Source organism: Rousettus aegyptiacus, unplaced genomic scaffold (assembly GCF_014176215.1).
Source record: "Rousettus aegyptiacus isolate mRouAeg1 unplaced genomic scaffold, mRouAeg1.p scaffold_m13_p_2, whole genome shotgun sequence".
NCBI classification, from domain to species: Eukaryota; Metazoa; Chordata; class Mammalia; order Chiroptera; family Pteropodidae; genus Rousettus; species Rousettus aegyptiacus.
In genome coordinates, this window is record NW_023416295.1 from 75,352,398 (window position 1) to 75,369,969 (window position 17,572).

At 34.7% G+C, this 17,572-nt stretch overlaps 1 protein-coding gene across 28 annotated transcripts in view; it reads right to left on the minus strand.

The window, feature by feature from the left end:
• R3HDM1 (R3H domain containing 1) overlaps positions 1-17,572 on the minus strand; it is a 161,077-nt gene that overhangs the window by 92,155 nt on the left and 51,350 nt on the right. For all 28 annotated transcript variants that reach the window (XM_036237745.1, XM_036237739.1, XM_036237746.1 and 25 more), the window contains exons 2-3: positions 11,831-12,039; positions 10,149-10,359 (exon numbers count right to left, since the gene is read on the minus strand). In XM_036237745.1, the coding sequence (XP_036093638.1) occupies positions 10,149-10,319 (171 nt within the window). In that variant the 5' untranslated portion in view covers positions 10,320-10,359; positions 11,831-12,039. The remainder of the gene's footprint in view (positions 1-10,148; positions 10,360-11,830; positions 12,040-17,572) is intronic.

A 17,572-nucleotide genomic window follows, 5' to 3' on the forward strand; every position in this document is an offset into this window, starting at 1 on the left:
GCAGAGTTCCAGTATGCATACTCAGCATTGATTGCCAGATCATTAACCACATGACTGGGGAACCCACTGAGATAACTAGCTCTAGTGATACCAAGGTTTGGTTTGGGAAAGCAGTTGAAGTGTCCGTGCAACAGACCCAGACAGGTTTTAAATATGCTTTCCTTTCTCCCACCTCCTTCCAATCCACCTCTCTAACCCCAATCACAAACAGTACAAGGGCCAGATACCTATCATTTATGCTCATTAAAGCCTGGGAGTCGGTTTGCTACCAAACATAAGACAGATATAAAGTCCTCAACATCTAGATGAGTATGCTTCACATACGAAAAAAGGTCATTTTGTTCTAACATCCAAAATGTTTTACTTGTAGAACCAACAGAAATGAGAATCTGCAGTAAAAGTATGTTCTGTCTCTCATTGTGAACCCAAAGTTCTTGAGACAAGAAGCGCTCTATTCTTGGGATTTTGACCCTGGAATACCCATACTACAAATTAGCAGTAATGACAACAAAAGGAAAGTAGAAAGAAATAAAGAAAAATGACTTTTTGTTTCATACAGAGAAGAAAATGGCTCGTATGTATGTACACACATATACACATGGCAGTGCTACCTAAGAACTTTTGCATGTTGATACTGTTTTCTGTTTCTATTTAGTCTCTCATTTGTACAAGAGGATTTCTAAATGTAATTCATACCTAAAAGTAGAATTAAAAGAAGTTATACTACACAGAGTAAGGGCTTAAAGAAGAAAAGAAAATCAATACATGAATACTAACAATATGCACATGACTAAGTGAGTTCTAAGAAAGCTGAAGGGAAAAGAATTTTTGACTTACTCCCCTCTTGTTTTAATCCCTTAAAACACTAATTATCAAGAGTACAAAACTTTCTATTAAAATTTTTAAAACAAGAGATGATTCATTGACAAGTAAAAGCTGTATTCATATGCAGAAGGTATTTGTCTTTTTTTGTTACTGACTTATTTTACTTTGTATAACGACCTCAAGGTTCAACCATGTTGTAGTATATTGCAGAATTTTCTTCCTTCCTAAGGCTGAATAATATCTCATGTTCAAGGATGAATATTATTGAATAATAATGTTCAGTACAATGGACTATCCATTCATCTGTCGATGGATGCATTTGGGTTGATTCTGTTTTGCCTATTTTGAATAATGCTATGAACATGGGAGTACAAACATCTCTTTGAGATCCTGCTTCCAATTCTTTTGGGTATATAGCCAGAAATGAAATTGCTGGATCTTATGGTAATTCTATTTAATACCATTTTTTTAAAAGAACTTTTCCAAAGTGGCTGTACCATTTTAAATTCCAAATAACACTATACAAGAGTTCCAATTTCTCCACATCCTTGCCAATACCTGTTTACTGTTTTTTGATAGTAGCCATCCTAGTGGGTGTGAGGTAGTACCTCACTGTACCTTTGATTTGCTTTTCCCTAATGGTTAATGACAGTGAGTTATTTTTTCATGTACTCAGTATTGGTCATTCATGTATCTTCTTTGGAGAAATGTGTATTCAAGTCCTTTGACCAGTTTTGAATTGAGGTGTTTTACTGTTGTGTTTTAGGAGTTCTTTATATATTCTGGTTGATCTCTTAGATATATGATTTGCAAATATTTTTCTCCTATTCTGTGGGTTGCCTGCCTTTTTACTGTTCACAGTGTTATTTGATGCAAAAATTAAAAAATTTTCACAAAGTGCAGTTTATCTATTTTTTCTTTTGTAACCTGTGCCTTTGGTGTCATATCCAAAAAAATCATTGCCAAATACAATGTCATAAAGCTTTTGTCCTATGTTTTATTCTTCCCCTTTATAAAAGAGTGATTCTTATTCAATTCAGTATTCTGAATAGAATAAGAGCAGTGAGAATTATGTTTTATAAATACTGTAGTATTACTATATCATTGTGATATGGCTTTACATTGATTGTATAGAAAAAATAACACAGGAAGTAAGGCAGTAATATATGCAAATATATACGCAAACCAAGCACATTACCCTGACATGGTCCATAATAAAAACTCTTTTGGTTAGCTAATAGTTGATACTGCTGCACACAGGTCAGTCATTTAAATAATTCCTCCTACTAGCCTACAATGGCCAGAAGAATCTTTGGTAATCTCTAACTGTGTCACTTGCAATCACTGTGCCCAGGGTCTTCTGATACCTCTGATTGAACATCTATTTTATTTATACAAGATCGATCTCACTTAGTTGTTACTCTGAGTTCAAGTGATCACAATTTGACCAGGATGGAGTCATCTGTGACAGCATCTTTCATAGAATAGTACAGCCTCTCAGCAAAGAAAGCAAGGTGGTTCAGGGAATACCACAAGATGGTCTTCGAATCACTTTCGACATTTCCAGAAAACTCATGGCTAATACTGGTTAACAAATCTCCATTAGCCATCCTGGAAAAAGCCTCCATGGTAGCTTTCAGCGAGGAAAGCTTCTTGAGGCAAGAATCAAGATAACACAAGATTCATGTCTATAGTCTCCCCTCACCACCTTGATAGAGATGCTGAGCATCTTTCTGAACCAAATGGTGGTTAATTTGTGAGCATTTGTATGGGATCAGCACTTTACTCTTTCAAAAACCATCCATCTTGAGATTAACCTGGCTAGTTTATTTGTCTCTCATCTGCCAAGTCTCACAAATTAGGAAGCAAGTCCCTTCTTTGGACAGGGGTGCCCCCTGGAGTATCTTATTTCAGCAACTGTTTCTGCATCTACAAAACTCATCAGAACGATGAATTCATTGTAAAGTGCGCTAAAACACAGACGTTTTTAGGTTAATTGAGTCCAAACGAAGTTGGGAAAGGTCATGACTGAAGGAAGCAGCATGGTGCTCTGGAAAAAGTACACAGAGGTAGGCTAGGGTTCATTCCTGACTTGACTGTGCCACTGGCTCTCCAGGTGACGTTGGTAATTCATTTCCATGGACACAGGTCTCTGGAAAATGGAAAGGTTGCTCAGACCATCTTTGAAAATTTTTTAGCTGTGACCCTTTGAGTACTATGAAATCTAACTACAAAATGATGTGAGTCCTCCAGTTTTGTTCACTGTCATTACCTTGAGCTCCTTTTGCAAACTCTATCTTTTTTGGGAGAAATGTCATATGGATTAACAGAGGACATCTCTCCTCTGGGGCATTTCTTCCTCAGGTTCTCCTTCCATGAAGGGTGCTGGTGCTGATGATAACCACTACAGATGTCTCTGGTTTTCAAAGGGAAACTCACCCAATCTGAACTCAAATCCACGCTCAGTTCTCAGGGGCTAGATGGACACCAGAAGCCCACTGATAAACAGTCTTGCCTCAGACCTCAACATTGACTCTTTTCTTGGAAACGCCCCATTTCCTCATTGGTTAAAAGTGAACTGGCTCGATGGCTTTCTTCTCATCGTGGGGCCAGGATCAGCCTGTCACTGCTCTGGGATGTATGTTTCTGCTATTCATGTCACAGGGGGCCTGTGCTCTTGATGACCAAAGGGCAGAGAGAGGTTTTGCTAATAAATTGATTAGTTTTCATAACAGTTGTTTTCCTTCATCAGTATTGCTGTGTTTCTCTTAGGCACGTTACACCCTCAGTGTTCAAATACTGTCCACTGTCATTGGGCAACACTGGTATCAACAGGGAGCTTGTTGAGATGCAGAATCTTGGGGGTCTACCCCACACCCCTTCTTCAGTCTGCTTTGTGGTTTTGCAATATCCCCTCCTTTGCCTTCCTTAAAGCTGTCTACTTAAAATGGCTCTGGCAGCTTTGACTCCTTGGCTCCTTTCCTCTTGGGTGTGCAGTTTGCAGAAGGTATCCCTAAGCGCTAGGGGGTTGGAAAGGTAGGGATGGGAAGAGAAAGCCCTCTTGGTTGGCACCTTTGGTGACACATCTAAGAAATCACTGCCAAATCCAATGTCATGAAGCTCTTCTCCTATGTTGTCTTCTAAGAGTTTTAAAGCTTTAGGTTTTTCGTTTAGGTCTTTGATCCATTTTATATTAACTTTTGTATATGGTGTTAGGTAAGGGTTCAACTTCATTCTTTTGTATATAGATATTGAGTTTTTCCAGCACCATTTGTTGAAAAGGCTGTCTTTCTCCATGGTCTTGGCTCCTTTGTCAAAAATCATTTGACCATATATGTAAGAGTTTATTTCTGGGCTCCCTATTCTATTGGTCTAAATGTCTATCTTTATGCTAGCATCACACTATTTTGCTTACTGTAGCTTTGTAGTAAGTTCTGAAATCAGTAAATATGAGTCCTCCAGTTCTGTTCTTTCTCAAGACAAGGCTATTTCAGGTCCCTTGAGATTCCATATGAATTTTAGAGCGGGTTTTTCTATTTCTGCAAAAAATGTCATTTGAATTTTGATAGTGAATCTGTAGATTGCTTTGGGTAACACTGACATTTTAATAATATTGAGTGTTCTAATCCATGAAATGTTTCCATTTAGTTATGTCTAATTTCTTTCAGCAATATTTTGTAGTTTTCATTGTATAGTTTTTTACCTCCTTGGTTAATTCTTAAGTATTTTATTCTTTTAGATGCTGTTGTAAATGGAATTGCCTTTGTAATTTCCTTTTCGGATTGTTGTTAGTGTAGAGAAATGCAACTGTCATTTTTTGTGTGTTGGCTCTGTATCCTGTTACTTTACTGAATTCATTTATTAGTTCTAATCGTACTTTGGTGGAATCTTTAGTGTTTTCTACATATAAGATCATCATCAGCAAAAAGAGATAATTTTACTTCTTCCTTTCTAATTTAGATGCCTTTTATTTATTTATTTTTTCACATAATTTCTCTGGCTAGAATTTCCAGTAGTTTTCTTGCAAATGTCTGTGGCTAGCTTTGTTTCAGGATAGTGTTGGCCATACAGAATGAATTAGGAAGTGCTCCCTCCTCTTTAATATTTTTACAAGTTTCAGAATTGGTATTCATTCTTTAAATGTTCGGTTGAATTCACCAGTGAAACCATCAGTAATCTTCTGTTGGAAGATTTTTGATTATTGCTTCAATCTCCTTACTAGTTATAGGTCTATTATCTGTTTCTTCATGTCCATTTCATCTAGATTATCCAATTTGTTGGCATACGTTTTTTCATACCCTCACATAATCCTTTTTATTTTATAGAATTAGTAATGTCCCCACTTTCATTTCTTATTTTAGAAATTTGAGTCTTCTCTATTTTTTTCTTAGTCCATCAAGCTAAGTTTGTCAATTTCATCGATCTTTTCAAAGAACTTTTGGTTTCACTGATTTTGTTTTTCCTTTTCACTTTTGACAAAATTTCACTGTTTTAGCAGCTTGTTTAACAGGTCTTCACTATACCATGAAAGAGAATTATATTAGAATTTAGACAGCTTAGGGGTAAACCCCTACTTTATAATTTACATTGTTTGATACTAAAGCATAGAGCCAAAATTAAGCTAAAAAATGGATACAGACTATGAAACATCCTTAATGGAATTTCAGTTCCAAACTGATGTTGTACTATTACAATAAACACAGACGTTTTTTAAATTTACTGCCCTATAGATCTGAGAGCAAAGAAAAATAAATATGGTTGGTGAATTTAGTACTTTGGTCTTTTGTTGACAATAAAGGAGTTTTAAACAGATTTAAAATTTATTTCAGAATATGAATTGGAAAGAATCCTCACAACATTATCTGTATCTTGTGTTACTCCGAACTAGAAAGCTTTTACAACTAATAACAAGAGAAACAAAAACCTAAGTCTATGCAGTCAACTCCATATAAAGGGGTAGTAAATAGGTTTTTTTCCCTAATGTTTCTTTGCTTCTCACGATGTCTGTTTGGTCTAATATTGTAATTTTCTTTGTCTATCTTTGTTCTGCTAAGACAGTTAACTCTATTTAATGTTTCTTTATTATTAAAGGAAAGAAAAACAGAAGTACTGAAATCATAAACCATGAGATTTATGTATTGCTAAGAAAAAACAGAATAATCTTTGAGTTATATTGTCTCAGCATCAAAATAACCACCAATTAATATCACTCAATTAAGAGGAAATCTACTTATTTCAAAAAGAGGATCAATTTTTCATTGTAATTATTATGAACAAAATAAATTATAATGGTTGACACCTTTCAAGTAAGGCTCTTGAAGAGCTCACTAATTCTCATTATTTTTCAAGGCAACAGTAAAGATTAATAATAATTACATTAATGAATTAAAGTGTTAAATGTCTAACTAAAGGTCAGGAGCAGTAAAAACAACTGAGCCTGGATGGTAATTTCTCCTGGAATAACAGAAAACAACAAAGTTTTCTGAGTTGGAAGAGTGTACTTTTTAAAAAGTTGAACTCATTAAATATTTCTAAAAGACCATAAAAGTACACAGGCAGGGAACTTAATACAAAGAACAAAAACTATTGCATTGTAATTTCTGACCGCTTATGTTAAGAAATAAATTTCACATTTATTACTAAAGAAAAAAATCTATGTTTCATGATAATAAAGGGACCAGTTAGAGAAGTCATACAGTTGTGCTATTGCTTAAAATAAATAAAACAATTATGATTATAGATATTAATATCATCTACCATTGTTAGGCTCTAACTATGTGCCAGGTACATTGCATACATCCTTTTTACTTTGTTAGACAAATAGGAAAATAGTTAAGAATTGTATGATTTTATAAAGATAGACTTTTATTCAACCTTTTAAACAGAAATTTTTTCACGTTTCATTAATTAAGAAATGTGATGCCCATTAACCTCACTGTTGGAGAAGTGTAGCCTGTATCCTGAGTTTTTCTGATAATATTAATAGATTGACATTGCTTTCCTGTCCCTTACTTGGCCTCATCCTCCTCTTTTTAAAGAAATGCAATAGAACATAGGGGATGTAAAAGTCTTATTTTGATTATCAAAAGGATTGTTACAGAAATTAAGAATATACCAAACACCTACTTCAACTGATTATGTGTATGGAAAATTCACTCATATATATCAGAAGCTGTTCATGCACTCTGGCACATAAAGCCTAGTTAACAAAAATCAGTTCTCTTATTTCCTCCACAACAAAAATTCCGAATACAACTTGGACTGGCCATCCAATTGTTTAATAGCTTTTAGGGACAGGAATCATTGTTAGAACTGCTCCAAAATACGTTTTAGATTGTGTTTATATGCACATATATACAGATGAATGCCCCTAGACAAAGCATTTGTCAAATACAAAGATATAACTGTAAATAAATGGGAATGCTGAGTTTGAACCATTCATAAGCAGACCACAAGATTCCTAATTTTACATTTCAAGTAAATGACTGCAAAAATCAACACAAATAATTTACATAAATTTAATCTGAGAAATCTATCCCTGAGAATAATCAAACATTAGAGGCCATATAAATAAATTATACAAAGGAAAACGAAACACACACCCCTTCCTTATTTATCCTATGTTAAATAGTAGTAGTAGTCTAACAAATTAAAATTTTTCTAGATTTAGGAACTTGACACTTCACCACCCCAATCTTTCAAATACATGATTAAAGAAAGTCCATCATATAACTTAAGACTGGCAAGGGAAATAGTGTGTGGCAGCAGAAAACTTACTAAGTTAATGCTTTGCACAATTATTTTGGACCATTATTAACAAGAACTCCATAGCAATTATGTGGGAAAGTTAACTTCTTGACATTAATGCACAAAGACTGCTTGAATTAATTCTAAAGTATTCTTAAGAAATTCTTAAGCAGGTAGTACTAAAACTTATAAAAGATTATAGTCCAAAACAAAACTTAGAATAAAAAAACACAACATTTTTAAAGAGTAGAGCACTATGCAAGCAGATTTAAAAAAGAAATGGTCCAGGAGTCTATGAGATAATCTCTACTTGGAACCATCCAAGGTGATGTCTGCTGGCCTCTCTCTAGTTTGATAAAATTATTTTTTTACATAAATGCTATCATTTAAAGATGGTAGAAAATTATAAGATTTATTTACAGTACTGAAAAAGCTATGACATCTCTTCATATTTATCTACTTTTGTCTGCCATTCCTAATTTCCATTACTTAAATCTCTTCTGTGTGAGTTATTTAGACTCCAAGCCCCTGCCAGACACCTTGATGGAGGCATCTTGGACCTCAAAAAGCTCCAAGCAGAGCAAATATTCCCACACATAGTAATTCTTAATAAACATTTGGATAATCAATAAATATAGCATTCAATGTTCTCTGTTCCTCCTTCCAATCTTTACAGCCACCATGCTACATGGAACATGGTGTCAGAGATCGTGCCCATTTTTGCTTACTATAGTACTTCCTTTGCATAGAATACATTTTCAGTAAATGTCTGGGGAATGCATGAAATTTTCCTATGGTACTAACAACTGGGCCATACTACAGTGATCCATCTAATAGTGGTCATCAGTACATTTCTGTGCTTATTGCCAAGGGCAATACAACAAACTTGGTTGTATAAAAGGCAATAATCCAAATTAATCACTTATTGATAAACATGATCTGGAAGAGTAAATATAAGGTACAGGAAGAGACTAAAGGAAACATTTTAGTATTTTAATAACAAATGCAATAGAATTTTAGCAGATTTTCTCAGATTTAATCAGAATACTGGCAGGCTGCCATCACTGAGTGTACTGATTGCAGGCATGGTAATTTTTTGTTTAAAAAGTGCTATTACTAAAAATGACTGGAAAAAATGTTATTCCTCCCAACTGCTTACATAATTGCCACTTGACTAGACTTACTCAGTGGGGTCTAAATGCTTTATTATAGCTGTATGAACTGCTATTATTTTTCTAACACATTTCTGGCACATAGTGGAAAAATAAACTTTGACTGAATGCAGGAATGAACCTTTAAAAGAGATTTATTTATCATAAAAAGTGAAGGTATAATTTTTGACATGTAGCCTTCAAGGTCTTTAGGATATAGAAAGAACAGATTATTTCCTCCAATAGAATTCTTTATTCTTTGGCTAAACCAAAACAGAAGTATTAAAGATAGTATTTTGAGATACCTTTTTGTAGTAGATTAAAGCAAGGTCTTTTCTACTGAGAGGCAGGGTCTAATTCTCCCTCCCTTGAATCAGGGCTGGTTTTATTGACATGCGTTATCAAAAGACAACAATGAAAGTAACATTCGGAGACTTCTGAGCCCATTTCAAAGACCTTGCAGCTTTGCTTGGCTCTTGGAACATTCTTTCTGGGATCCCTAAAAAAGTCTAACTATCCTGGGGCCTACATGCTAGAAGGACCGCAGGTAGGTGTTCTCACTCCCAGACAGCCTGTATCCCAGCCATTTGCACCAAGGTGCCAGATATGTGAGTGAAACAGTTTTGGACCTTCCAGACCAGCCCATCTGCCAGTTAAATATCAACTGGGGCCTTCTTTTGACTCCCTGTATAGTAGAAAATTCACTCAGCCAAGCCCTTGTTCCCTTTCCTAACTCACGAATCCTGATATTAAAAAATAAAATGCAACAGAGTTTTAGCAAATTTTCTGTTTTAAAATGGTTAGGCCTTGGTTTTGTAGTAATCTGTTACGTAGGACGAGATAACTGGAACATTTAGAACTGAATACTCTAAGTACTACTTGAAACAATTTTTACCTATCTTGAATCTTTGACCAACTCCTCAATTTCCCTCTATGCTTGGAATTAAAAGTCTTATCAGTGGTTAGTTTTATGTCATCATGTAAGTGTAGCATCAAAAACCTCAAGTGACTTTCCCTACCACCCAGCAACCTTTTTTCTCAGTCATGGTTGATTAATTCCTCCGAAGGCTGTTTTTTGCCAATGGAACTTCTACAGTTTCCACCACTCTATTCTTTTATCCTCTAAGGGCTCTTAAGTTAAATTCTGAACTCTCACAATACTGATAGGTGTAATGTGGAATGAAAAAAGTAGAAAGCTAGTAAAAAATGTATTGGCTACATACAAAATGAAAGGAATTATATGATATAAGCAAATCAAAGAGTTTGACTGAACAAGCTAATCCAGCTGGCTCAAAAACCAGCTGATAAGCATGTCCCAATAGGTCAACTTACCCTTTTGGAATTCTGAAAGTGAGTTTTGTATGAAGAGTATAACTATATATTGAATATTTAGTATTGGTTAGCCAGAGAGAAAATTCTGTTTACCTGCAAATCAATATTGTTGTCAATACAACGTTCATTCTTCTCTGCCAAAATCTTCCCATAGTTTTCTGATTTAGTAAGATTCTCAACTCTGGTTGTATCTTTCACTTCTGCCTCCAAATCCTTCATTGTTTCAGTTTCATTTTTTACAGTAACAGTATCAGACATCCTCATCAGCAAAGGTTATTTTAGAATTCTACACGGAACTTGAAGCCTTAGCAAGAAAGAAAAAAATATTTAGTCTAAAATGACATTTCTTAAATTTAGTTACTGTACAATACTGACTGAGTATTTTAGTTACTGTATAATACTGACTGAGTAGTGTATGTTCCATGAAGAATGTTGTGTACACCCAGATAGAAGCAAAATTCTTGCTTTCAAAGAGTATACACGTTAGTGGCAGACATGTTAAAAAAAAAAATCATCATACAATGAGGTATGAACTAATTTTGATGTACACACCATTTGCGAAAGTTCTTAAGAAATATTAAGAAATGAGCCGTATTGAGATGGAAAGTAATGGCTGGAGTTATAAATGTATATTTAGATTATATTAGAAATCATTTTTCTCTGAAGGGATGTATTTCATGTGGGAAAAATATTTTCGTATAATAGCTTTCATCTAGATTTCTAAAATCTAGATTTCTTAAATTACTCTGCAATTCTGCAAGAAAATAATTAAAAAAAAAATACCAGCAACACTGTATACAAAACACAGCTGTGATTCTGTATTAATAACTATTTGGCATTATGAATCAAGCATTAAAAACTCTCCTGACTTGTGTGATTCAGTTTCAAATAACACATAACCAGATGCTCTAGTATACAGACTTCATAGGATAGCGAATACATAAGATGCCAATATATTTCATATCTTTAGTGAGTTTAAGAAAACACTGGAGACTTTATACTGGATATCACAAATAGGAATGTATCAGATAACTGTCATTTTAGAAACTGTGAACTTGAAGAGCAGAACTTGATGTAAGCTTTTCCCCCTAGCTTTACTGAGATAAAATTGGCATAAAACCATGAATAAGTTCAAGGTGTACAAATGTAACAAGAAATGTTTGACACACACATAAGTCACTAACTGATTACCACAATCCATCACCTCATACAACTATAATTTTTTTCTGTGGTGACAGCAAAAATAACTTATTTTGAAATGCACAAAGAAAAACTTAAGATACACTGGACAGACAGATATAGGTTAAAGTATGTATGATAAGATGCTGATGGTAGAATTTAGTAATTATATGGCTGCTCACTGTAAAATTCTTTAAACTTTTCTGTATTTCTGAAAACTTCATGATAAAATCTTGAGGGGAAAAAAAATCAGTAGAACTTGTCTTCTCAATATAAATCTAGAAAATTCAACAGTTCTTTTCCTGAAGGAATATTTTGCATAAATATCTAAATAGATTTCAGAAATCCATAAATATGCCTGAAAAGTTTTAAAAAAGAGAGAGAAATAAATTCCGAAGTCACAAGTAGACTCAATTGAATGAAAAAACATGTCTTCCTTAAGCATATTTCATGCCAAGGTTAATTGGTTAATTCTCAAAATAATAAGGTTACTAAGGGAGAGAGAGTTACTTATGATACTTTGGCTCCTTCCTTTTTATATGTAAGATTTTGAAAGAAAAAGGGATGTGTTTTTCTCAAGTGACCAGAGAGGTTACCTGATGTGTCCTATGGATTTGGAATTGTGGAGTCCCACAAAAATAAAATAAAATAATCCAAGGTTCTTTTTCACAGTTGTCAGCCAGGATGTCAATTGTATTGAACCATCTGGAATCTGGCAGAAGGAGTCCCATGTCCTTGTCACCACTGTAGATTTCTGGACTGAAATTGACTGTCTTGGATCATATATATCATACCTTTCAGTGGCCTGAAATTAAAACAAAAGAAAATATTTTAACAAAATAGCCAAGTGAAATGGAACCCTATACAATAATTGGGAAATTAAAAGTATAACTGTTAGTGATTTTATTATTTTCTTGTTCTAAACATGAGTCAGACACTTAGTTAAAACTAATTCTGACATGTATTAGTTCTGTGAGCCTGAATAGGTCCCTGAGGCCACCTAGAGAGTTTCTCGGTAAAAGCTGTGGGGGGAAGCAAGGGAGCTAACATATAATAAGAACCTAGTATATGGTTGGTATTGTAAGGGAGATATTATCTTCATCTTACAAATAAGAGAAAGAAAAGGTTTGCACTAGATTATAACCAGGAACATGTGACTCTGAGAACTATGACTCTGAGTTTTCTTCCAGAGCTACAACTCTGTGGAATTGAGAAGACTGTAATTTTGAATAATAATCATATTCTAGGTTTTTAAAAGAAAAAGGACTATAATAAGCCATTTAACATTTTCAATGAAATACACATTGTCTGTTAAAAGAAAATATCTATAAAAGATAGAATGACTATTTTAAAAGACATTTGAAAGATCAATGCCAAAATTCTTGCAGTGTCATCTGCTCTTAAGTCAGTTTTATTTATTTATTTATTTATTTTGGTGCAAGTGAATACATCATAGCAAATAAACAACTCTAAAAATCCTACATAGCTCTTCCACCTTCCTTTGATAATTTTGTTGTCAATAAACAGAATAGTATAGTTTTAAGGTGAAACAAATGAGCATAATAAGGTCTAAGCACCAAGAAATACAGTACTAATACTGCTGAGTATGCATCACAGAACAATTCACATCTTATATTAACTTCAAAAACTATCTGAAATATAATGATTTAGAACCCTGATACGGATTTACATTAGTTTTCACACCTCCATTGCACTGTGTTTGACTAAGGGCTAATAGAAAAGGATCACTTTATTAGGCCTAGGGCCTAATTATTGGTTCTATAGCACAAAAATTTGAAAAGTTCCGCAATCAAAAATACTCTAATTTCACACAATGAAACCCAGTTTACTCTAGGTTAACGAAATATCAAAAAATCATTTAAGTTAATTTTTTTGTGGGAAAGAAAGCTGGCTCTTATAGGTAAAAACAAAGTATTCTTCACATGAATAATAAGGAGGGGAAAAAAGAGTTACATTACTGAAGTTATCTGAATAGAATCTGACAAAGACACTGCATTGTTCTTTCCTCATGGCTACCTGGTTATTCAATGTTGTTTCATTAGATGAACACAATGCTGTATTTCTTCCTTTAGAGGAAAAAATATATAATCAAGCAGGTATTTTTATAAAATAAATCAAATGCACAAGACCAACACACATCAGCTTTTCTTAAGGTTATAAATTGATATAGCCAATTCGTCAAAGCCCTCTAGTGAGAAAAGTAGGAAAACTACACTTTATTTATAAATAGTGGAAATTCCCATTTTCAGAATCAATCACTTGTCAGTTCCTTGAAGAATATAAGCACCAATATTTCAAAATGCTAAATGTCTATGTGATGTATAACCATTTCCTGTCATACAACAAAAATTTACTGAGTAACCAAAGAGCAATAACCAGAGTAGCTATAAGTATTAGCTATATTTAAAAAGAGCAAAAGAGAAAGAACTACCTTGACCTGAAAGAGTGTTAAATCCAAAGGAGGAGGTTATTACATTTACCAATAAATATATAAAATAATTTCAAGAGGGGAAAAGACTTTTGGTAGGTTGAAGAATGGGAGGAAATAATTTTTTGATGGAGTCCCACAAAACTATGGGACAAATTACTTTTAGAAAAAGAAGTTACATGAAGAGGTAAAGTTTTACCTGAATGTGTTGCATTCTGAGTGAAGAAATGGAGAAGATAGAAAAAAGAAGCCCATTTAATGGAAATAGAGCCTATTAACTGGGGTCAAAGACAAAACAAATTGATGATACCTAGAGTTGGCAAGGGCATGGGGAATGGGAAATCTCATACACTGGGAGTTCACTTTAGTAAATAATTTGTGATATCAAATAAAGTTCAAATTTCTCATATCCTAGGGCTTAACATTTCCATTTCTGGGTCTACACACTAAAGAAACTCACACATGTGCATGAAGAGACATGTACAAAAATACTCACTACATTGTTTTATTTAAAAGCAAAGAATGAGAAAGACCAAATGTCTACCAAGAGAGAAACTGATTTAAAAAAAAGCATGTTATACTCACATTGTGTCAACATAAAGCTGTGTCAACATAGGTCACCAAAAGAATGTTAGAATGCTTAGTGAAAAAACAGAATATCTACAACACATCTTAGGTAAGAATTTAAAAACTACACAAGCATGGATGGGAAAGGTACATACCTATTCCATGCTAGTAATTCCCTGTAGAGAGGGAAAGAAAAAGGTTTCAGATGAGATTTTAAAAAGGGACTTCAATGATGACTTTATTATTTCATTTCTTTTAAAAAAAAAAATGGTCTGCAGCAAATATAAGAAAAAGTTAGCATCTGCTAATTCTGAGTAGTAAGCACTAAATGTTATAATCCTTCTTTTTCTGGTCTTGACATTTTTTTTTCATTAAAAATGCTCTAGAAACAACAGGAGAATAACATCAAAGGGTGGCTACATTTAAAGTTAAGATTAGAAGTTTAGTCTTGATTTCATGAGGAACATGAAAGCCTGAGTAATAAAGGACCTTATTTTAAGAGAAGCCATGGAGAATTATTTTAGTTACAATATACATGGACTGTACTGTAGCAGGCAAAATATTATGAGAGTTGTGATGGAAAGTGAATAGAGTTTAGACAAAGGATTAAGAGGTGAAGGCTGAAAAGGAAAAAAGATTTCATTCATTCGCTCTAATCTTTTGACTGGATACTATATGCTAAAAGCACTGCTCAAAGTGCTGAGGATACAGCAGTGAACCAGGCAGGCGGGATCCCAGTATTCAAGGTGCTTACACTCCACTGCAGACAAAACAAACGACAGAATTACTGATTGTGATATGTACTTTAAAACCAATGTTAACAGCAAACTCTTAAATAGCTACTTATTCACAAAACGCCATTCCTAATCCCTTAACTGTATTAATTTATTTAATCCTCATAATGACCCTATAAGGTAGGTGCTCTTATTATCCCCATTTTACCAATGAGGAAACTGAGGCAGAGAAAGATTAAGCAGCTTGCCCACAATTGCAAGAATAGTTTGGCAGAGTTAGGATTTGAATTCAAGCAGTCTGGCTCCAGAGCCCTTGCTGTATTAGCCACTTCCTATATGTACTACCACTAGAAATAAAGAGGTTAACATAACTGAAAGTAACTAATTGGGGGAAGCCAATTAGATACAGGGGTGGTTAAGGAATAGGCTAGGGATGTGATAGTTGGAATAGTTATGACAGGACACAATGAAGATGTAGATGTTGCTTGCTACCCTCTAACTAGGAAATACATGAGGGGGAAAGAGGATTTGGTGCAGAACAATGATGTCAGTTTTGCAAACATTAAGTTTAAGGTGCCTTTATGACACTCAGGTGGAAAAATCTAACAGGGAGTTGGATGACCTGGACCTAAGGAGAAAAGGCAGAGCTGATGCTATTTATTTGGGTAGAATCATTGTATAGATGAAAGCTTTAAATTACCAGCAGATAAAGTTGCCCAGGAGTCAGTAAATTAGAAAAGTGGGCTTTGGACAGAATCCCTAGGCAGCAGTCCTCAACCTTTTTGGTGTCAGGGACTGGTGATCCTATGATAATCTAATGCCTGATGACCCAAGGTGGAGCTGAGGCAGTAATGCTAATGCTGCGGAGCAGCTGCAAATACAGATGAGGCTTAGCTCACCTCCTGCTGTGCAGTCCAGTTCCTAACAGGCCACGATTGGTATCGGTCCACAGCCCGGGGGTTGGGGACCTAGCCCTAAGAAACACCAAACTCTTAAGAGATGTGTAAAGAGGTAGAGGACCCAAAAGATTGTACTGGATTTGGCAACAAAGTTAGGAGATATAAAGTTAGGGGAAGACTGTCAGGATAGAAAGTGTATAGGCCAAAGAGAAGTAGATGAAGGAAGGAGAGAAGATTTAAGAAGAAAAAAGATGAGGATGAGAAGGAAAATGTGAAGTGGAATGAAATGAGAAAATAGGGTCAGAAGCATAAATGGAGGGACAAGCCTTTAAAATATTTATTGTCCTCAGAAACAGAAGGGAAAATGGCAGGAAACACAGCAAATTCATATCTAATAAACTCTTAATATTTTATTTTACCTAGAACATTATCTGCTAAAAGTGTGGAAGCTGGGATGGCTGTGGGATTTGGTGATAACAGTGGGTGAGGATAAATAATGGAATAAATCTTTAAGAGAAAGCTCATTAAAGCTGACACCAACACTCAAGACTGTTTAGGAACAGCCTTCTTTGGGAAGAAGGCTGGAGAGTACAAGACTGTCCTGGGACAGTAAGAGATCCTAACTCTACAGGGAGAGTACAAGGGAAAGGCTGCATTTGGGACCCTCCTACCCCTTGCCCTATGAGTTCCTCCTTTGGGCTGGTCCTGATTCGTATCCTTTATAATAAAACTGAAATCATAAGTACAGGACTTTGGTTCCACCAAACCTGAGGAGGTCATGGGAACCTTCGAATTTGTAGCCAGATGGTCTGAAGTGAGGAAAGACCTGTGGATAACTGTGCTCTGAATCTGTGAATTCTGGCCTAACTCTGGGTTAGCTAGTGTCGAAAGTCACTGAAGTTACCAATTTTTGCATAGTCTAGTCCCATACATTACATTCTTTACTAATGTATTTCATGTTAGGTTTAAAGTATAATATCTGTAGTCTATAGTTTATGAATAAAAGTGAACATCACCATGAGCATGATCCCAGTTTCTTTATTCAGTCATTCCTAATGTCAACACTGAGAAGGCATGTGGCAAGTGCTAGGCCATCCTAGAAGAAACCTTCAGTCTTTACTGGTATTTTAGCTAGACTCTGATATTGTGTTCTCTTTATTCCTTCAAAATTTTATTTGGTTACTTTCCCTCTGTACTTCTAATATGGCTAAATGAATTTATCTCTCTGTACTTTTTACCTATGACTAGTATTTCATTCCTATCATAGGATCCTAGTGAAAATTCTTAAGGGCCTTAAGTATTAAGCTCTGTCATCAAAGAGTCTTAGCAGAACTCATGCTGGGCTCCTGGCACATTTATCTAATCCACCTAAAGGTTCTTTGATGGCTTAATGTGTTTCATCAGCATGTGTAACTTCACATTCTCTAGCATTTGAATCAGCAGATCTAACATGACCCATTTTCTTCTATGACAAAAATCTGTTTCCTTTGTAGGATTTTAATTTAGGTTACAATTGACAGACATTCTGTTTTATAACTACTAATGCACTACCTTTCACTTCTTGAATTGCCAACTACATTCTTTCTAACAAAGGATCACAATCCTCTTTTAAGAAAGCACCTAGGGATTATGTTCAGAGAAAAGGGCTCAAAAATGTTTTATTTCTTCTTTCAGAGAGCATTTAATGGT